Source organism: Coccidioides posadasii, chromosome 1 (genome assembly GCF_018416015.2).
Source record: "Coccidioides posadasii str. Silveira chromosome 1, complete sequence".
NCBI classification, from domain to species: domain Eukaryota; kingdom Fungi; phylum Ascomycota; class Eurotiomycetes; order Onygenales; family Onygenaceae; genus Coccidioides; species Coccidioides posadasii.
Genome location: NC_089407.1, coordinates 3,815,478 through 3,829,518, shown reverse-complemented (window position 1 = coordinate 3,829,518; position 14,041 = coordinate 3,815,478). Strand labels below are relative to the sequence as shown.

Genomic DNA, 14,041 nt, shown 5'->3' with positions numbered 1-14,041 from the left:
AAAACCCATCCCAACGCCTACAGCTACGCGCCTACACTTATAATTACAGTTGGAGTCATTCTCCTGGCTTGGGTATATACTTCATTTATATTATTCCTAGAAGTTGGTTTTGTTGCTGTTGTTGCTATTACTATTGTTATTATTATCTAGCAACCGAATAATACCCTCGAGACTTACCGACATGGAACGTGATCTCCTCTACGCACTCACGCCAGTGTTGACGGAACGGAGAGTCGATGAGGCCATCCTAGCAAGCCGAAGACTGGTGGAAGGAGCATAAGTTTAAGCTCCCGAGTCGGTATAACAACCCAGGAAAATGGGAGGTGTGGTGCATGGAGCGGATCCCGTCGCTCGCGGAGCGCACTCGCACAGCTCTGACGGATTTCTGGGGGCCACTTCCAAAACATCAAAAGGCAGTGAATGCGCGAGGCGCAGGAAAAGGCGGACTGTGCGGCATTTGGTCACGTATTTCTTGGAATGCGCGGGATCTCTATGTCGGACGACAGCATGGGAGTAGCTAGATCTCTATGTGAACCATTTCGAGCTAATCCAACCGAAGGTAGCTCTAAGAATTTCAAGAGTGATGGGGGGGTAGGGATAGCAGCGCTGCACTGGGGCGTGGGAGTGAGTGCAGAAAATGTCAAGTTTGTGCAACCGGTTCAGAAGAATGGCAGCTCATCTGTGGATGTTTTACCTGAGTACTGCACAGGCAATCATGGAAAACGGGGAGAATTCGGCGAAGGAATTGCCGAGCCGGTTCATCAGGGAAGTGAAGACTCGGTACAAGGAGATGGATGCACTGGACACAGGCGAAGAAGCGTCTCCTCCTGGGAGAAGAACGTAGTCATTTGAGGCAATGTCAAAGAATCAATGTCATTCAGTTAGGTAGCCGCAAAAGGGGGGGAGAGACAAAAGAGAAATGCATTTTGGTTTGAAACGAAGCTCCAAAAAAGCCGTTGGGAGAAAAGAAGCTTCTCTCCCCTTGCGCTTGTTAGTCAATATCAGCCCCGGCCCGCTTTTCAATACTCTTTCACCTTAACACACACACACCAGCCCGAATAGCTTGCTATCAGGTGAATGACATAGGCGACTTGACCTGGATGGATGCGAGCAAAAAAAAAAATAAAAATAAAAATAAAAAAATAAAAAAAGAAGAAGAAGAGGCAGAGCCACAGCCAGAATTGATCGAGGCGGACTTTGCATGAACTGGACTACAGCAGGCATCGAGGTGGTATACCACGTCAGCCCGTCGTCGTGTGAGAAAAAAAGAGAGAGAGAGAGAGAGTGTGTGTGTGTGTGTGTCAGAATGAGTGAGTGAGTGTGTGTGAGAGAGAGAGAGTGTGTGTGTGTCAGAATGAGTGAGTGAGTGTGTGTGAGAGAGAGAGAGATGTTATTCAGTCCGCCTTGGGGAGGGAGGCGAGTGATTCGGCGACGAAGCCAGAGCAGCGAGCAGGGAGGAGCCCCGTCAGGCAACAGATCCGGCCTGCGAGCGTGTGGGCGATCGGATTGGCCGCCATCACGCTGGCCGTCGCGACGCTAGCGGGCTCGATCCCAAGCGCGGGAGTCTGAGAGAGTGTGGTGGTGGTTGGAAGAGAAAGCCGGCAGACGACGTGGTGTGGCTGTCTGCCTGAGAGAGAGACGGCACGGAGAGGACGGGATGGGCCATCTCCATCCATCCACATCTCTCTCTCTCTCTATATATATATATATATATTGATATAAACTAACCTCTACTGCTGATACAAACTACCTCTGCTGCTGATACCTCTGATCTCGTCGTCAAATCCGTCTTTCTCGATCCTCTCAAGTCAGCCGCATCCAAACTGCGCCTTGCCTGTTTCAGTTCTAGTCGGCGGAGGCGAGGCGAAAAACAGCCCGCGCGGATTCGTATTTGACGGTTGCACATCGCCAGATCCTCTCTCATCTTTCATCAATCCTCTCTCATCGTCTGTCTTCCTCTCTCCGTCATTTACTTTCCCCCGCGTCACTCTCTCGTTGTGCCCTCCTTCTCACCAGCCATCGCAGCCCGTCCTCGCCCTTCTGGTAGCTATTTCAACCGCCTGCTCGCGCTCCCCACCACTACCACCACCACCAACAACAAGCCTTGCGGGGACGCCAGCCGCAAACTTACTGTCGTTTTCCATCCTCAAAACCAACCCTTGGCTCTCAACGCCCGGATTGCTTGCTTTTTGATCCACGGCTTCAGCTTCGATGCTTTTTTACTTCCTTGTCGGTCCTCTTGTGTTATTATACCTTTGTCCTTGCTGACCTCTCCTGCTTTCTTTTCTCTCTCTCTCTCTCTCACTCTCTCACACACATGAGGATCGTTGTTCTTGCAGGCGCTATTGGCATGGCGATCTGAACATCCAAGCTTGCCCCCTTGAAACTTTTTCGCTTTTGGCTTGCGAAGTTCTCGATTCTACCTGCATATGTCGTGAACCTCCGACCGGTCTCACGCGCGACAAGCGACTCTCTCATCGCTAAAACAAACACACACTCTCTCTCATCACCAAAAACACACACACGCTCTCTCTCTCTCTCACACAAACATACGCATACGCATACGCAGGGCTTTGCGGTTGGACCTGTTCTGCGCCGTGTCTACGAAGCAATGTCTACCCTCCAGAGATCGGAGAACAACTCCGCACCGTTCACGGCCTTCAAACCCGACCACTTCGACCCTTTTCTCTCGCACCCCGCCAGCAGTGAGGAGCAATTGGTCCCCATTGACTCCCATAATCTATTGTTTGGCGGATCGGCGCCCCAGACGCACAACACGCAGCAGCAGCAGCAGCATCATCATCATCATCATTCGACCGATAACCGAATCTATGCGTCCCCGACAGATGGGACCAGCCCATACGATGCCTCCTCCCACCTTGGCCACGCCAGCGGTCTGTCTTCGCCTACCTTCTTGAGCCCCGGGAGCATGACCCACGAGACCGGGCAGAGCGACGTGAGCGGCCATCCCTCGCCAGGAACGGAGAACCATTGGCACGACGACGACGATCGATCTCATCTGCCGAGCGGCTTCGGAGACTGTCAACAGCTCTACATCAACCCCGAAGTGTTTGGCCTTCCTTCGCTTCCCGGCAAGTCGACCCAGCATGGAAATCATGTCGGGCATGTCAATCGAACGCTGAACACGAATCAGCTCCTCAGTCCGGTGCTAACCAACACCCCTAGTCCTTCTACGGTTTTCAACCACCAGCCGGGAGATGTTACAGTGAGCCCGGACCAGCTTACTACTGCAATCTCCCCAACTTCTTTCACCAACCAGAAGCAAAGGGACCTTCCCACTCTACGACTCCCGGCCCTGGCCACCACCCCTTGCAGCGATGATTTCGAAATAAACAATCCTAACCACCCAGGACCCCCAAGCCCCGTCGTCAAAATATCGAGCTATAGCCGAGGCGATTCTCCGTCACGAGACGAAGCACCGCTCAATCAATCAAGAAGGACGAGGAGTGTCTCTTCGTCCCACCTTGCTCCTGGCGACAATGCATCGGTGGAGTCTGAGGGGGAAGATGACGACGACTTCAACGGCGACAACGACGTCGACAACGATCGTCGCCCGGCCTCTAGGTCTTCGCCATCATCCCCGACTCTGCGGGCCGCTGATGGCAGCTGGCTTCCCAACCCTTCTACTGGGCTTGGGGGCTTGGACCCATCTTCTAGAACCGATGAGTATGTTCCAAGTTTGAAGGAAGTGATCGCCCAGCGGGAAATAGAGGAAAAGAATGCGGATGTGGAACGCTGGCTGTCGGTGAGCGAAGCCAACAGTGAAGTGGAGGACAACAGTCTGTTTGGGTTCCAGCAGCAGAAAAAATGGCGGCTCCGCGGGAGACACAGAACGAAGAGCATGGGAGACTCCCCGCTCAGTCCTCGTAACGCAATCGGGCCGAGTCAGCAAGGCTTCGATGTTCCTGCCTCTCGCGTCCCCGAGACTTCGCCTATCCATGAAGAAAGTGAGGTGGGCGATCCCCATACAGCCGACACCTCATCCTGGCAATCACCCGGCAGCGTCGGACCAACCCCTCAGATAGATTCACAGGACGAATTTTCTGCTCCAACCGAGAACGACAGCATCTCAAACGAGGAACCTCTTCCCAGTCAATTTATCCGAGCGAGACCTTGGAAAGATCCTCCAAGGAACCCGCGGTATGGAGATATGAAGGAGCAGCCTCCTACCTCCAGTGCCGCCATGTACTTATTTATGCGAAAGGCCGACAATACCGACGCCGCGTCCCGGAGGGCAACGTGGGGCACACGCGACGTTACCGAAGCGGACGTTGAGAGTCTTCGTTTCGAGAGCATGCGGATCAACGATGATAGTGTGAAAGAAAAAATAAGTCGAAGTAGTATCCTGGAACATGCGAGCAAACTCCTTCCCAGGCGGCACCACAGCAGCTCAAAGCGAAAACATATCTCGTTAGCACAGCAGACGCAACCGAGTATGGAATCGGTGGAAACTGGGAAAAGCAGTTCTAGTAGCTCGGTTCCACCCCAGCGGAAGCCCAGCTTCACGAGACGATCGAGGACCCCATCACATACCGGCGGCGCTCTGTTAGAGATGGGAAGGCAAATTGCATCTGTCGGGGTCGGTGGACCTGTTGGAATTCAACCGGTCAAGAGCAACGGGCCGTGGAGCAGCCTCATAAGGCGTAACCGCAGCGGAAGTGATGTGCCAAAGGTCCTGCAGAAACCCCTATCTGGTAGGTTGCATCAACTTATGACCGCTTCGAGCGGTTTTCTCCCTACATCAACCTGTTTTTTTTTTGTAGCTTATACTAACCATTGCATGACAAAGGCCGAGCTCCGGTATTTACTCCTGAAAAATCACCCGTCAACAGAAATCATGCAGACGAAAATGACGGGGATCACGAAGCAACGGCGAACGAAATTGATTTTGGCGATCATGCGGAGTTAAGAGCGCCCACGCTCGAAGGGTTCAAAAATCATGTTCAACGGCTCTTCCCACAGCTGCAGCCAACTCTGGTGGACCGCATAGGCCAAGAGCAACTGCGACGATATCAAAAGCTTGTTGAACTCAGGCTAAGACATGCGCAAGCGGTAAAACGACGTGCTTGTAAATCCGGCGAGCACTGCTTTGCTCAGGGCGGCGGCCCTACGATTCTGCCACCCAGGATGAACCCTAAGGATTCCGAGACGACTTATCCTCAGCTCCAAATCTCCGGAACGGGAGCGGGCAACGACGACGCTAACGGAGGAGCAGCGGGCGAGAACGCCACCTTAGAGGCTATGTCATCCAAAGGCATCCCCCCACCACCGGCCAAGCAGCTTCCGGCCCGATTCGAATGCTCCTTGTGTTTCGAGGTCAAGGAGTTCCAGAAGCCTTCTGATTGGACAAAACACGTGCACGAGGATGTGCAGCCATTTACGTGCACGTTTCCCGAGTGTACGGAACCCAAATCGTTCAAGCGCAAAGCGGACTGGGTGAGGCATGAAAATGAGACGCATCGGCATCTCGAATGGTGGGAGTGCAACATGGAGGATTGCACCCACATATGCTACCGCAAAAACAACTTCGTGCAGCATCTTGTTCGAGAGCACAAGATGCCAGAGCCAAGGATGAACCGTGTCAGGGCCCGAGGAGGACAGAATGACGGCGCACCACCAAACATGACAGATCCGGATATTCCTTTGCAGGACATTTTGGTAGATAGGTGCCACCGCAAGACCAAGAAGCAACCAACCCAGGAAGCCTGTCGATTTTGTGGCGAGACATGCAACAGCTGGAAGAAGCTGGCAGCGCACATGGCGGACCATATGGAGCAGATCGCCCTGCCGGTGCTGAAATTGGTGGAGAAGACAACCACTTTCCCCAGCGCGATGGTCAGTCCAATCGAAGATGCAGGGTCGTCTCCAGCGCAGAGTAACGTGACGACGCCGATCGAGGGGTACTCCACGCCGATTCAACGCACGTCGTCCTCCAACCAGCAAGAGAATCGCAGCAAGGGGAAAGCCGGACGCCAGAGGGCCATGTATGGCACGGCAGCGCTCTTGCCAGAGGCGTTCGCGGTGAAGCAGCCTCCTGTTTCTTCGCAGCAGTTGCAGATGCACAACGTGCTGTACGGGGTGAGTGGGCAGCAGCCGTATTCGATGCCGGCCCACCACATGCGGCAGTCGTACTCTTTGGGGAATTTGCCGGTGATGCAAGGAGACTACACGGCGCTTCCCACGATGCAGGGACAGGACGGGCGTGGGGAAATGGCAACGTACCCGCCGTTTAGCACCCAGCCACGGCATTCTGGCGATATGCCGTACAATCTGGACGTATCAGCGTCAGCGGTCTCGATGATGGGGCTTACTGGCGGGCAGATATATGCATCCCCGGTCGAGCACATCCAGTACTCCGAAGAACAGGGGGGGATGGGATACAGTGATAGCAGTTCTCCAGGAATGGGGTATCCGATGGAAGCGACGGGGTCGGGACAGGGGTTTGTATTTCCGGGTGGCCAATATGGCCACTGATGGGAAGCCTTTCCAAAGCGGAGAATATGGACATTCTAGCTGGCGTCGTGGTGATGACTTTCGTGATGCATGGGTTTTGGCTTTTTTTTTTTTTTTTTTTTCCCTCCCTTCTGGAAACCGGTCATTGGTTCCACGTAATGAATTAATGTCATATTAGTGGCCATCTTACCACGCCTTTTTCGATTTTTGGCTCCCTTTTTTCTCCTGCCTTGTTTTTTCCCCTTTTAAATGATATGGTGCATGAGTGCATAAACACCTGTTCGTCTACCCCCATCTTCTGCTGCTTTTCCGGGACTGCAACGATATAACACACCCCGTTGGTATTATTTTTGAGGTCAGCGTCGATGTAAGTAGCAGATGAATGTACTGTATGTCCTTTGATGCTATTGGGAGTTGTATTATACGGTAGCCTTGCTCCATAGGCTGACTGCGACGACGATGCGATTAGAGTGTATTCCTCACGTAGTTGGTCAGGTATTTCGTTTTGAGGATCGAAATACTGCTTCCTCGAGTCTTCCTCTCGCGGTCTAACAGGCGATCCGGTTGCCTTTCGGGAAATTCAGGAAAAATCCGTCAGTATCGGTGGCCTTTTCCCAACTCCGGCCAGTGAGAAAGCGCCCGCGCTCCGGGAATCGAGCCAAGCCAGATAATGAGGCGAACAGAAGGCCAGAGATTATCCGCCTAGTGGGCGGATCACTCGCGAAGCGCAAGCTATATCTTAACCCCGACACCTCACTTCTGTCGTGTACTCTATATATTAGATCGGGTTGAGCCACTCGAAAAAAAAAAAAGGTATTTGAGAAACATATCAAACCACGTGAGCTCGACGGACGTCGTTCATCAGAGCGTCTCTTCTTCGGGTTGATTGGTCTCATCTCCATCTTCCATCCTCCATCTCTATCGCTCTCATTCTTCTCTCTCTCTCTCCACACTTCTTTTTAATTCCGTCATTCTCTGTCTCTCCTTTCCTTTTTTTTTTTTTTTTTTGCCCTTTCCCCTCTCTCTGGTTGAGCCGTCTTAACCTTCGGAGCGGTGAGCGTGAGGCAGCCGGATTGGGCATCGCGAGCGTCTCTCCGCAAGCTGGCCGCGCATCGTCAAACCACGCCCAGCTCCCGTTGACTAGTTAGCCTGCGCTTCTGCTCTCTGGGGTTGCTTGCCTTCTGCTCTGCTGGCCCAACAGCCGGCCAAAATAACCTCCAGAAAGCAGACTGTCCACTGCATGATACTGACGCACACTTGCCCGTTCGTACATCCATACATGCATAGCCTTCTCTCAAGCATCCCCGATCCTTGCCTGCCGCGTATCCGCGTATCCGCGAATCTCTTTTCTTTTTTTTTTTTTGCTTTTCTCCAAGGTGATCTAACCCTTGAGTTAGTGAACGGCCATCATCTTATGCATCTTCTTGCCTGCCTCTTGCATGAGAACAAGTGTCTGGCCCCTCTCGGCTGCTCGCTGGGCCATCCTCCCCGGTCTGATCGGCGCAAGATGCGGGCTGGCGGCCACCCCTGTGTCTTTGCGAGACATCGCTATTCCATGATCTAGACCCTTTTCCTATCTGTCCCCGCCAAAGCCTGGAATGGTTGGAAAAAAGCAAAAAAAGGAAAATAAGAAATTCTACAACGGCATCGTCCCTCTCCTCCGTTCTAGCGGCCCTTGCTGGATGTTGTCCACCATGGCCCAGTCGCAGGCCCAATTCGACCCTAACGATCCCGCTGCCCAGGACTCGCGCAGGCTGGTATGTTGTTTAATCTTTTTTTCTTTTCTTTCTTTCTTCCTTTTTTTTTTTTACTTTTTTTTATTTTATTTTATTCTTCCACCCCCCTCACCCCTCTTTAGCATCCTTAAAAATCTTTTTCTTCGTCCGATTTGTTTTGTACCCCTATTCTTAACTAATGCGCTTCCTCTCTCCCTCGACGTTGCTCACAGCAGCCCCAATACCAGCGACGCAGCTCCCATGGCGGCCAACTTGGGCTCTCGGATGAAGATCTATATATGAATAACTCTACCGCACCCATGGTGCCGTCTTATTTTCATGATGGCCAGACTTCCGGCTTCTACTCCCCAAACTTGTCCAATATAGACCTCGCCAACTTGGGAGAGTTCACAGCCGGCTTCCAGCCGTCCGCCGCCCTTTGGGCCAACGATCCCCTCGCTGCCAATTCCCAGTTTCTACCTTATGCCTCCTCCACAACCCAGCAGATCTCGGCTGTCACGCCTTCCCGATACGATGCCTGGGATCCAGTCAGTGTCACTGGCCTTGCGCCTGGCAGTGCAAGGCCCTCCACCCCACCGCCCTTTTCCAAGCGCCCGAGGCTCTCGAGGGACAGTGAGAATATGTCGGATGTTGGAGACTACATAACTTCATATCTCTTTTCGGATTCAGGCTACGCCACGAGAAGCATCGGCACCAGATCTGTCGCAGGCGTGTACCCCGTTGAACAGCAGTTCGAGAACTTACCGTCAACAAACAACCCCGACACTTACCTCCCAATCGTCCGTTCCCCTACTCCCACTCCCGCTCCTCCGTCTCCAGTTGCCCCTCAGAGAGAAACAGAGGAGGGTGGCCGACCGCTGCAGCCAAAAGCGAAGACACGTCCCAGGAAAGCTTACGAATGCCCCTTTCCTGATTGTGACTGGATTGGGAAAACTAGGTCTGATCTAAAGTTAGTGGTATACCTTCACATCTTCAAGGCGATCAAACTCCCTTGAGTACAGTAAAACTGACCCGAGAGACTACGCCCCATCTCTTTTTTTTTTGTTGTAGGAAACACACAGATCGTCATGAAAAGAGATTCAAATGCGATGTTCCGAATTGTAAACGAAAAGACGGCTTTGCAACTTCCAACGATCTGAATAGGCACTTGAAAGCTGTCCACAAGAGCGGAACGGGAAAGATATACAGATGTTTTGTACGGGGCTGCGCCAAATCTCAGAAGGATTGGCTCCGCTTGGACAATTTCCGCGCCCACCTGCAAAATGTGCATAAAGATTGTAATGTTGGTGAAATGGTTCGCCTGTGGGTTGTCCCGAATCTGCTGTATTGGACGTTTTGCTTATAACATGCTAGATCCGAGCAGTGGTATGAATCCAGAAAGAATGTGCTTTCGGATAGTGGTTCTCAGGACCCTGAGCCAGGCGACACCGCTCCCCAATTGTTTGTTAATGCCGCCGACCTCGTCACAGTCAGCGCCCCTTCTACCACAACCAGCCCTTTATTTATCCAAGCCCTCTCCGCCAATCCCGGGCCTTCACAGTCCCAGCATTCCCAAGCAACAGCGCCAGCATTCGGTACTCCTTCTATTCATGCTCCTACATTCTCAGAGGCTCGACAGCCGGACGAATCACGTGCCCCGACGTTCTATGAGCAAAGTACTGTTGTGGACGATACTCCCATTTCGTTGGAGAATCCACTTGTGCCTGAACAAAGTGGTGCAGGTGCTCAATTTTCCACCGATACCCATGTTGATGGCCAAAGCTCCTCATCCTCTGACTCCCTTTCTGAAGCAACTCAGGGCCTTTTCAAAGCCTTGGAAAAGGCGATGGAGAAATCAAGGAGACAAAATAGCCAAGGTCCTCAAAACAACAATGCCAGTGATAAAGGAGATGAATCGCACAATCCATCCTTCCTAGATCTGCTCTCAACTTCTGGAAAAAGGGAACGGGAGTTTTTCCACAAGCTGATCCAGAACAGTTACACCCAACTCATGTCTAAAAGCACAGCTGGCGGTGGGAATGAACCCAATTCTTCCAACGCGGCTGCTGACAACTCTCAATCTTCTGATAAAAAAAGATTCAAATGTCCTCAATGCCCGAGCACCACCCGGCTTCAATGTGAGATGACGTATGGCTTCAATTTTACCTTTCCCATGGTTCAATGGTTGAGATGGCCGCTAATATCTATGTATGTAGCAAGCACATGAAACGCCACACTCGACCGTACGGCTGTACATTTACGAACTGCGATAAAGTGTTTGGGAGCAAGAGCGACTGGAAGCGCCACGAGAATGCGACACACTTCCAGCTTGAAAGCTGGCGCTGCCAGGAGCCGGAAGTTCGAGAGTCTCTAGATACCCGCGAGTGTGCTCGCCAGTTTTTTCGTTCTGGACAGTTCGCAAGCCATTTACGAAATGACCACGGCCTCGACGAATGCAGAATATGGAAATGCTTGCGCACAAACAGAATAGGCAGAAACGGACAAGGCCGGTTTTGGTGCGGGTTTTGCCGGAAACTGGTAGAATCGGAACCTAGGGGTTCGAATGCGTGGAAGGATAGGATTAACCATATTGACGTGGAGCATTTTCGGAAAGGCCAAAGCATTGAGGATTGGCTTCTGCCTTCAGGTCACTTTACGAAGGGAGAGGTAAGACGAAGAAAAATTGAGAGCTCCTTGGGATCAGGCAGCGGTGTAGTCGTGACCAGCACTGATACCCCTGCGAATGCTGGTATCTCTTCAGCTGGCGATGATACCTCTGTGTCTGACCAGCAATCGCGGGATGTCGACCAGACACGCGCAGTAAATCCTTTTCGAACTTGCGAGCCATCTCAATCTTGCGTTTCCGAAAATTTCAAAGAGCCGAGTGAGACGAGCTCCAGACTTCTAATGAGCCCTACCGCTTCCTTCAGTCAATACGACTCCTCGACTCAAAGACAAAGTATAGCCGACTCGCTCATGCCAGTCGTTAACCCCGTTCAGCGAGTAGACCCTCGCGAAGATCAAGAACAATGCGTTACTTGTGTAAGACGCACAACCCCCTCCTCTTTTCCCCTAACCGTCCTGGGTCTATAGAGCTTACGCTGTGATATAGTGCCAGTGCGAGCTTTCATATACTCTTGCCCTAGAAAATCGCTGTACCGTCTGCATGCATCAGCCTTGTGGATACTGTGCTTACGGCAAATCTAATGACTGATGTCTTCGCCCTCTTCACGACTTGCTAACACAATCAATGACCTTGACGGGTTGACGAGTGAGCAGCCGGTGTTTACAATTTTTGACTTTTGGTTTCTTTCCTGGATATACATATGCTTTAGATTTTGTTTCTTTTCGGCTACGACACTTTACGAAGGATTTTGGATACCCTGGATGTTTGGTTCGCTACATTCTGTTCCCGTTTGTGTCGTCTTTAGAGTTGGGAATCTTCGGTATTTTGCCTCCTTCGCCTGCATATTTACATGGTCAACAGAACCGAAACTATATAACATGCTTACACAGGCCATAGTCTGTATTTTGACCCTTTTTGAGAATGCTTATTTTATTTCGATTTTATATATATATGCGTCCATACCAAGGGGCGTAACTATATAGCTTTGCCATGAGTCTATGACCATCTTTGTCTTCGTGTTCAACCTGTCCTCAAAATCAACTCCTGTAAGACGTCTCTGCCTTCTCACTGTCGAATTTTCTCCCAGCGAGGGGAAATATTCAGCTGATGGATGGTACAAACAATTCCCGCAGCATCACGTCATCTATTAGATTGATAAGAGCTACTTGTTCACAGCTTTGACCCTTCGGGCTCTCCAATCAAGTCCAGAAAGGCGCCGTGGACCTCATCCGTTAAATCGCTTGCTTGCATACTTCTTCCCTTGGCCAGAAATGCTCTTCGTGAGCATTCCCTTGTAATGGTACTACCAGCCCACGCAGCAAGCAACATTGTAGTTTTGCGGCTCATTTTCTTCATCATCTTACCGCCATCCTCCTGCAATTCAACTTCGACGTCACTTCTGCTCTCCGCCTCTCCCTGCTTTGAACGATCTTCCTCACCTGCATCCCATAAGCCCTCATGATACGCCTTCCTCCAGGCCAAAAAGGTCCCCAAAGAACCCGTTAGGGTATCCCCCTGCCCACCACTCCTCTTCTTCCCACCTTGTACATCCGAAATCAGCGACGTCACCCCGTTCGAAATAACATCGTGAATCCCCTTTTGAACAATCATCACCCCACCCAGCGCCCTCGACAACCGCTCACACGCCTCACATTCACCTTCCTCCCTCCTTTCTCCTGCCACCGAAACATCCACCCCAAACGCCTCAGCCAACCGCCGGAATTCAACCACATTCGGCGTGAGAATGCACTCTTCATACCCGTGCACGAGATCGGGACGATTCTGCACGAGTAGCAGAGCATCGGCGTCGAGGACCAAGGGAATGGCCTTGGCACGAGCTTCTCTCAGTACTTCCACGACGATGCTTTGCGTTATGGGGTCACGGCCGAGACCGGGACCGATGACGAGGACGTGCACGCGTGGAAGGAAGGAGATGATGGGCTCTGCATGGTGGCGGGGATCGGGGGCGGGGATGGGATTGGAGAGGGATTTGGAGCTTTGTAGGATGGGGTGGACCATAAGGTTTGGGGAGTAGGATTTGATCACCTACAGGGTTTGTGTTATTCTTGTGTTCCTCTTTTCCTTTTTTTTTTTTTTTTTTTTTTTTTTTTTTTTTTTTTTTTTTTTTTTTTTTTTTGGGTAGATAGAGGAAATGGGAGGTATTGAAGCGGCGTGTATCCCATATCCGTGAGAGGAATCACTTACTGTTGCTGCTGATGGTTCACAAATTACATGGCTCTATGAAGGAAATCGTTTAGCGGATTGGACGCTGGCGAATGGTAATAGGTTTGTTCTATTTGAACGCGACTCTTACCATATCACACCCTAATATCCCAGTCAGCTTTCTTTTCCAGGCTTCATTATGAAAAGCGAGGTAGGTCACTCCGAGGTTCGAGACCAATGCGGTGCCTCCCAAGGATAGCTGGCAGACTAAGTTACGTACCTAACTTTGCCGAAGCCATTGCAGAGAAATATGGCGCTCCAGTGTAACTGATAATCAAAACCAGAATTCGTCAATTTCACCATAACCACGTTGGAATCAAATTGGATCCTCATAGGGATGAATCGAACGGGGTATGGAAAAAAAAAAAAAAGGGCAGAGACCGGTTTATAGCATGGATACCCCCTGATTTGGTACGGACAAGAAACCCAAGTCATTCTGTTCCTTTGAAGGAATGCCCGGTATTAAATATGTGCACCAAATAAACGAACACAGAGCAGATATAAAACACTCCCCGGGGAAAGGAACCACGCGAGCCACTATCAAATTTCCTTTCTCATCAAGGGAAATACAAAAGGAAAGACTCCCGTATATATGGAGAACCTACTCTATACTTCCCCCAATAACGGCCACACGGCCAAGCTGCCCTGTTCAGATCATCAGCCTAGGTCATCGACTGGTAGAATGGTGAACGGTTCCGTGGCAATGCGTAATACCTTTATGAAATTTCTCCAGCATTGGAGGGACGAGTCTCCTTACTTTGCCTAGGAGGTTTCGCGTGGAGGCCGACATGCTGGGCGCAGAAGGAGTATTTGGAATTGGAGGACTAGGCATGGGCGAGAACTCGAATCCTAGTGTCGTAACGATATGCTCTTATGAAATATGATGACCTTAAGATGTATTCATTCATTCATTAATAGTACAAGCTGTTGGGGAGGGTGATGGATTGGAGGATGGATGTTGCTGCAGCTGAATGGAGGTTCCAAAAGACCCGAGGCATGGATG

The 14,041-nt window shown here is 51.1% G+C and overlaps 3 protein-coding genes across 3 annotated transcripts; 2 read left to right on the top strand and 1 right to left on the bottom strand.

Annotated features, from left to right (window-relative positions):
* The first annotated feature begins 783 nt into the window (after nt 1-783).
* Nucleotides 784-6,878, top strand: D8B26_001107 (uncharacterized protein). Its single transcript, XM_003070721.2, has 2 exons — nt 784-4,715; nt 4,811-6,878. Exons 1-2 carry the CDS (start codon nt 2,612-2,614, stop codon nt 6,493-6,495), a joined length of 3,789 nt encoding a protein of 1,262 aa, XP_003070767.2. The 5' UTR covers nt 784-2,611; the 3' UTR covers nt 6,496-6,878.
* A 1,494-nt stretch (nt 6,879-8,372) lies between these two features.
* On the top strand, nt 8,373-12,571 carry D8B26_001106 (uncharacterized protein). The gene is made up of 5 exons (XM_066123437.1): nt 8,373-9,159; nt 9,261-9,512; nt 9,564-10,337; nt 10,406-11,231; nt 11,302-12,571. Exons 1-5 carry the CDS (start codon nt 8,489-8,491, stop codon nt 11,401-11,403), a joined length of 2,625 nt encoding a protein of 874 aa, XP_065979511.1. The 5' UTR covers nt 8,373-8,488; the 3' UTR covers nt 11,404-12,571.
* On the bottom strand, nt 11,930-13,948 carry D8B26_001105 (uncharacterized protein). The gene is made up of 5 exons (XM_066123436.1): nt 13,753-13,948; nt 13,644-13,683; nt 13,259-13,305; nt 13,130-13,140; nt 11,930-13,053 (listed from the first exon to the last, which is right to left on the bottom strand). The coding sequence occupies exon 5, from the start codon at nt 12,832-12,834 to the stop codon at nt 11,986-11,988; it is 849 nt and encodes a 282-aa protein (XP_065979510.1). The 5' UTR covers nt 12,835-13,053; nt 13,130-13,140; nt 13,259-13,305; nt 13,644-13,683; nt 13,753-13,948; the 3' UTR covers nt 11,930-11,985.
* Between the last annotated feature and the right edge of the window lie 93 nt (nt 13,949-14,041).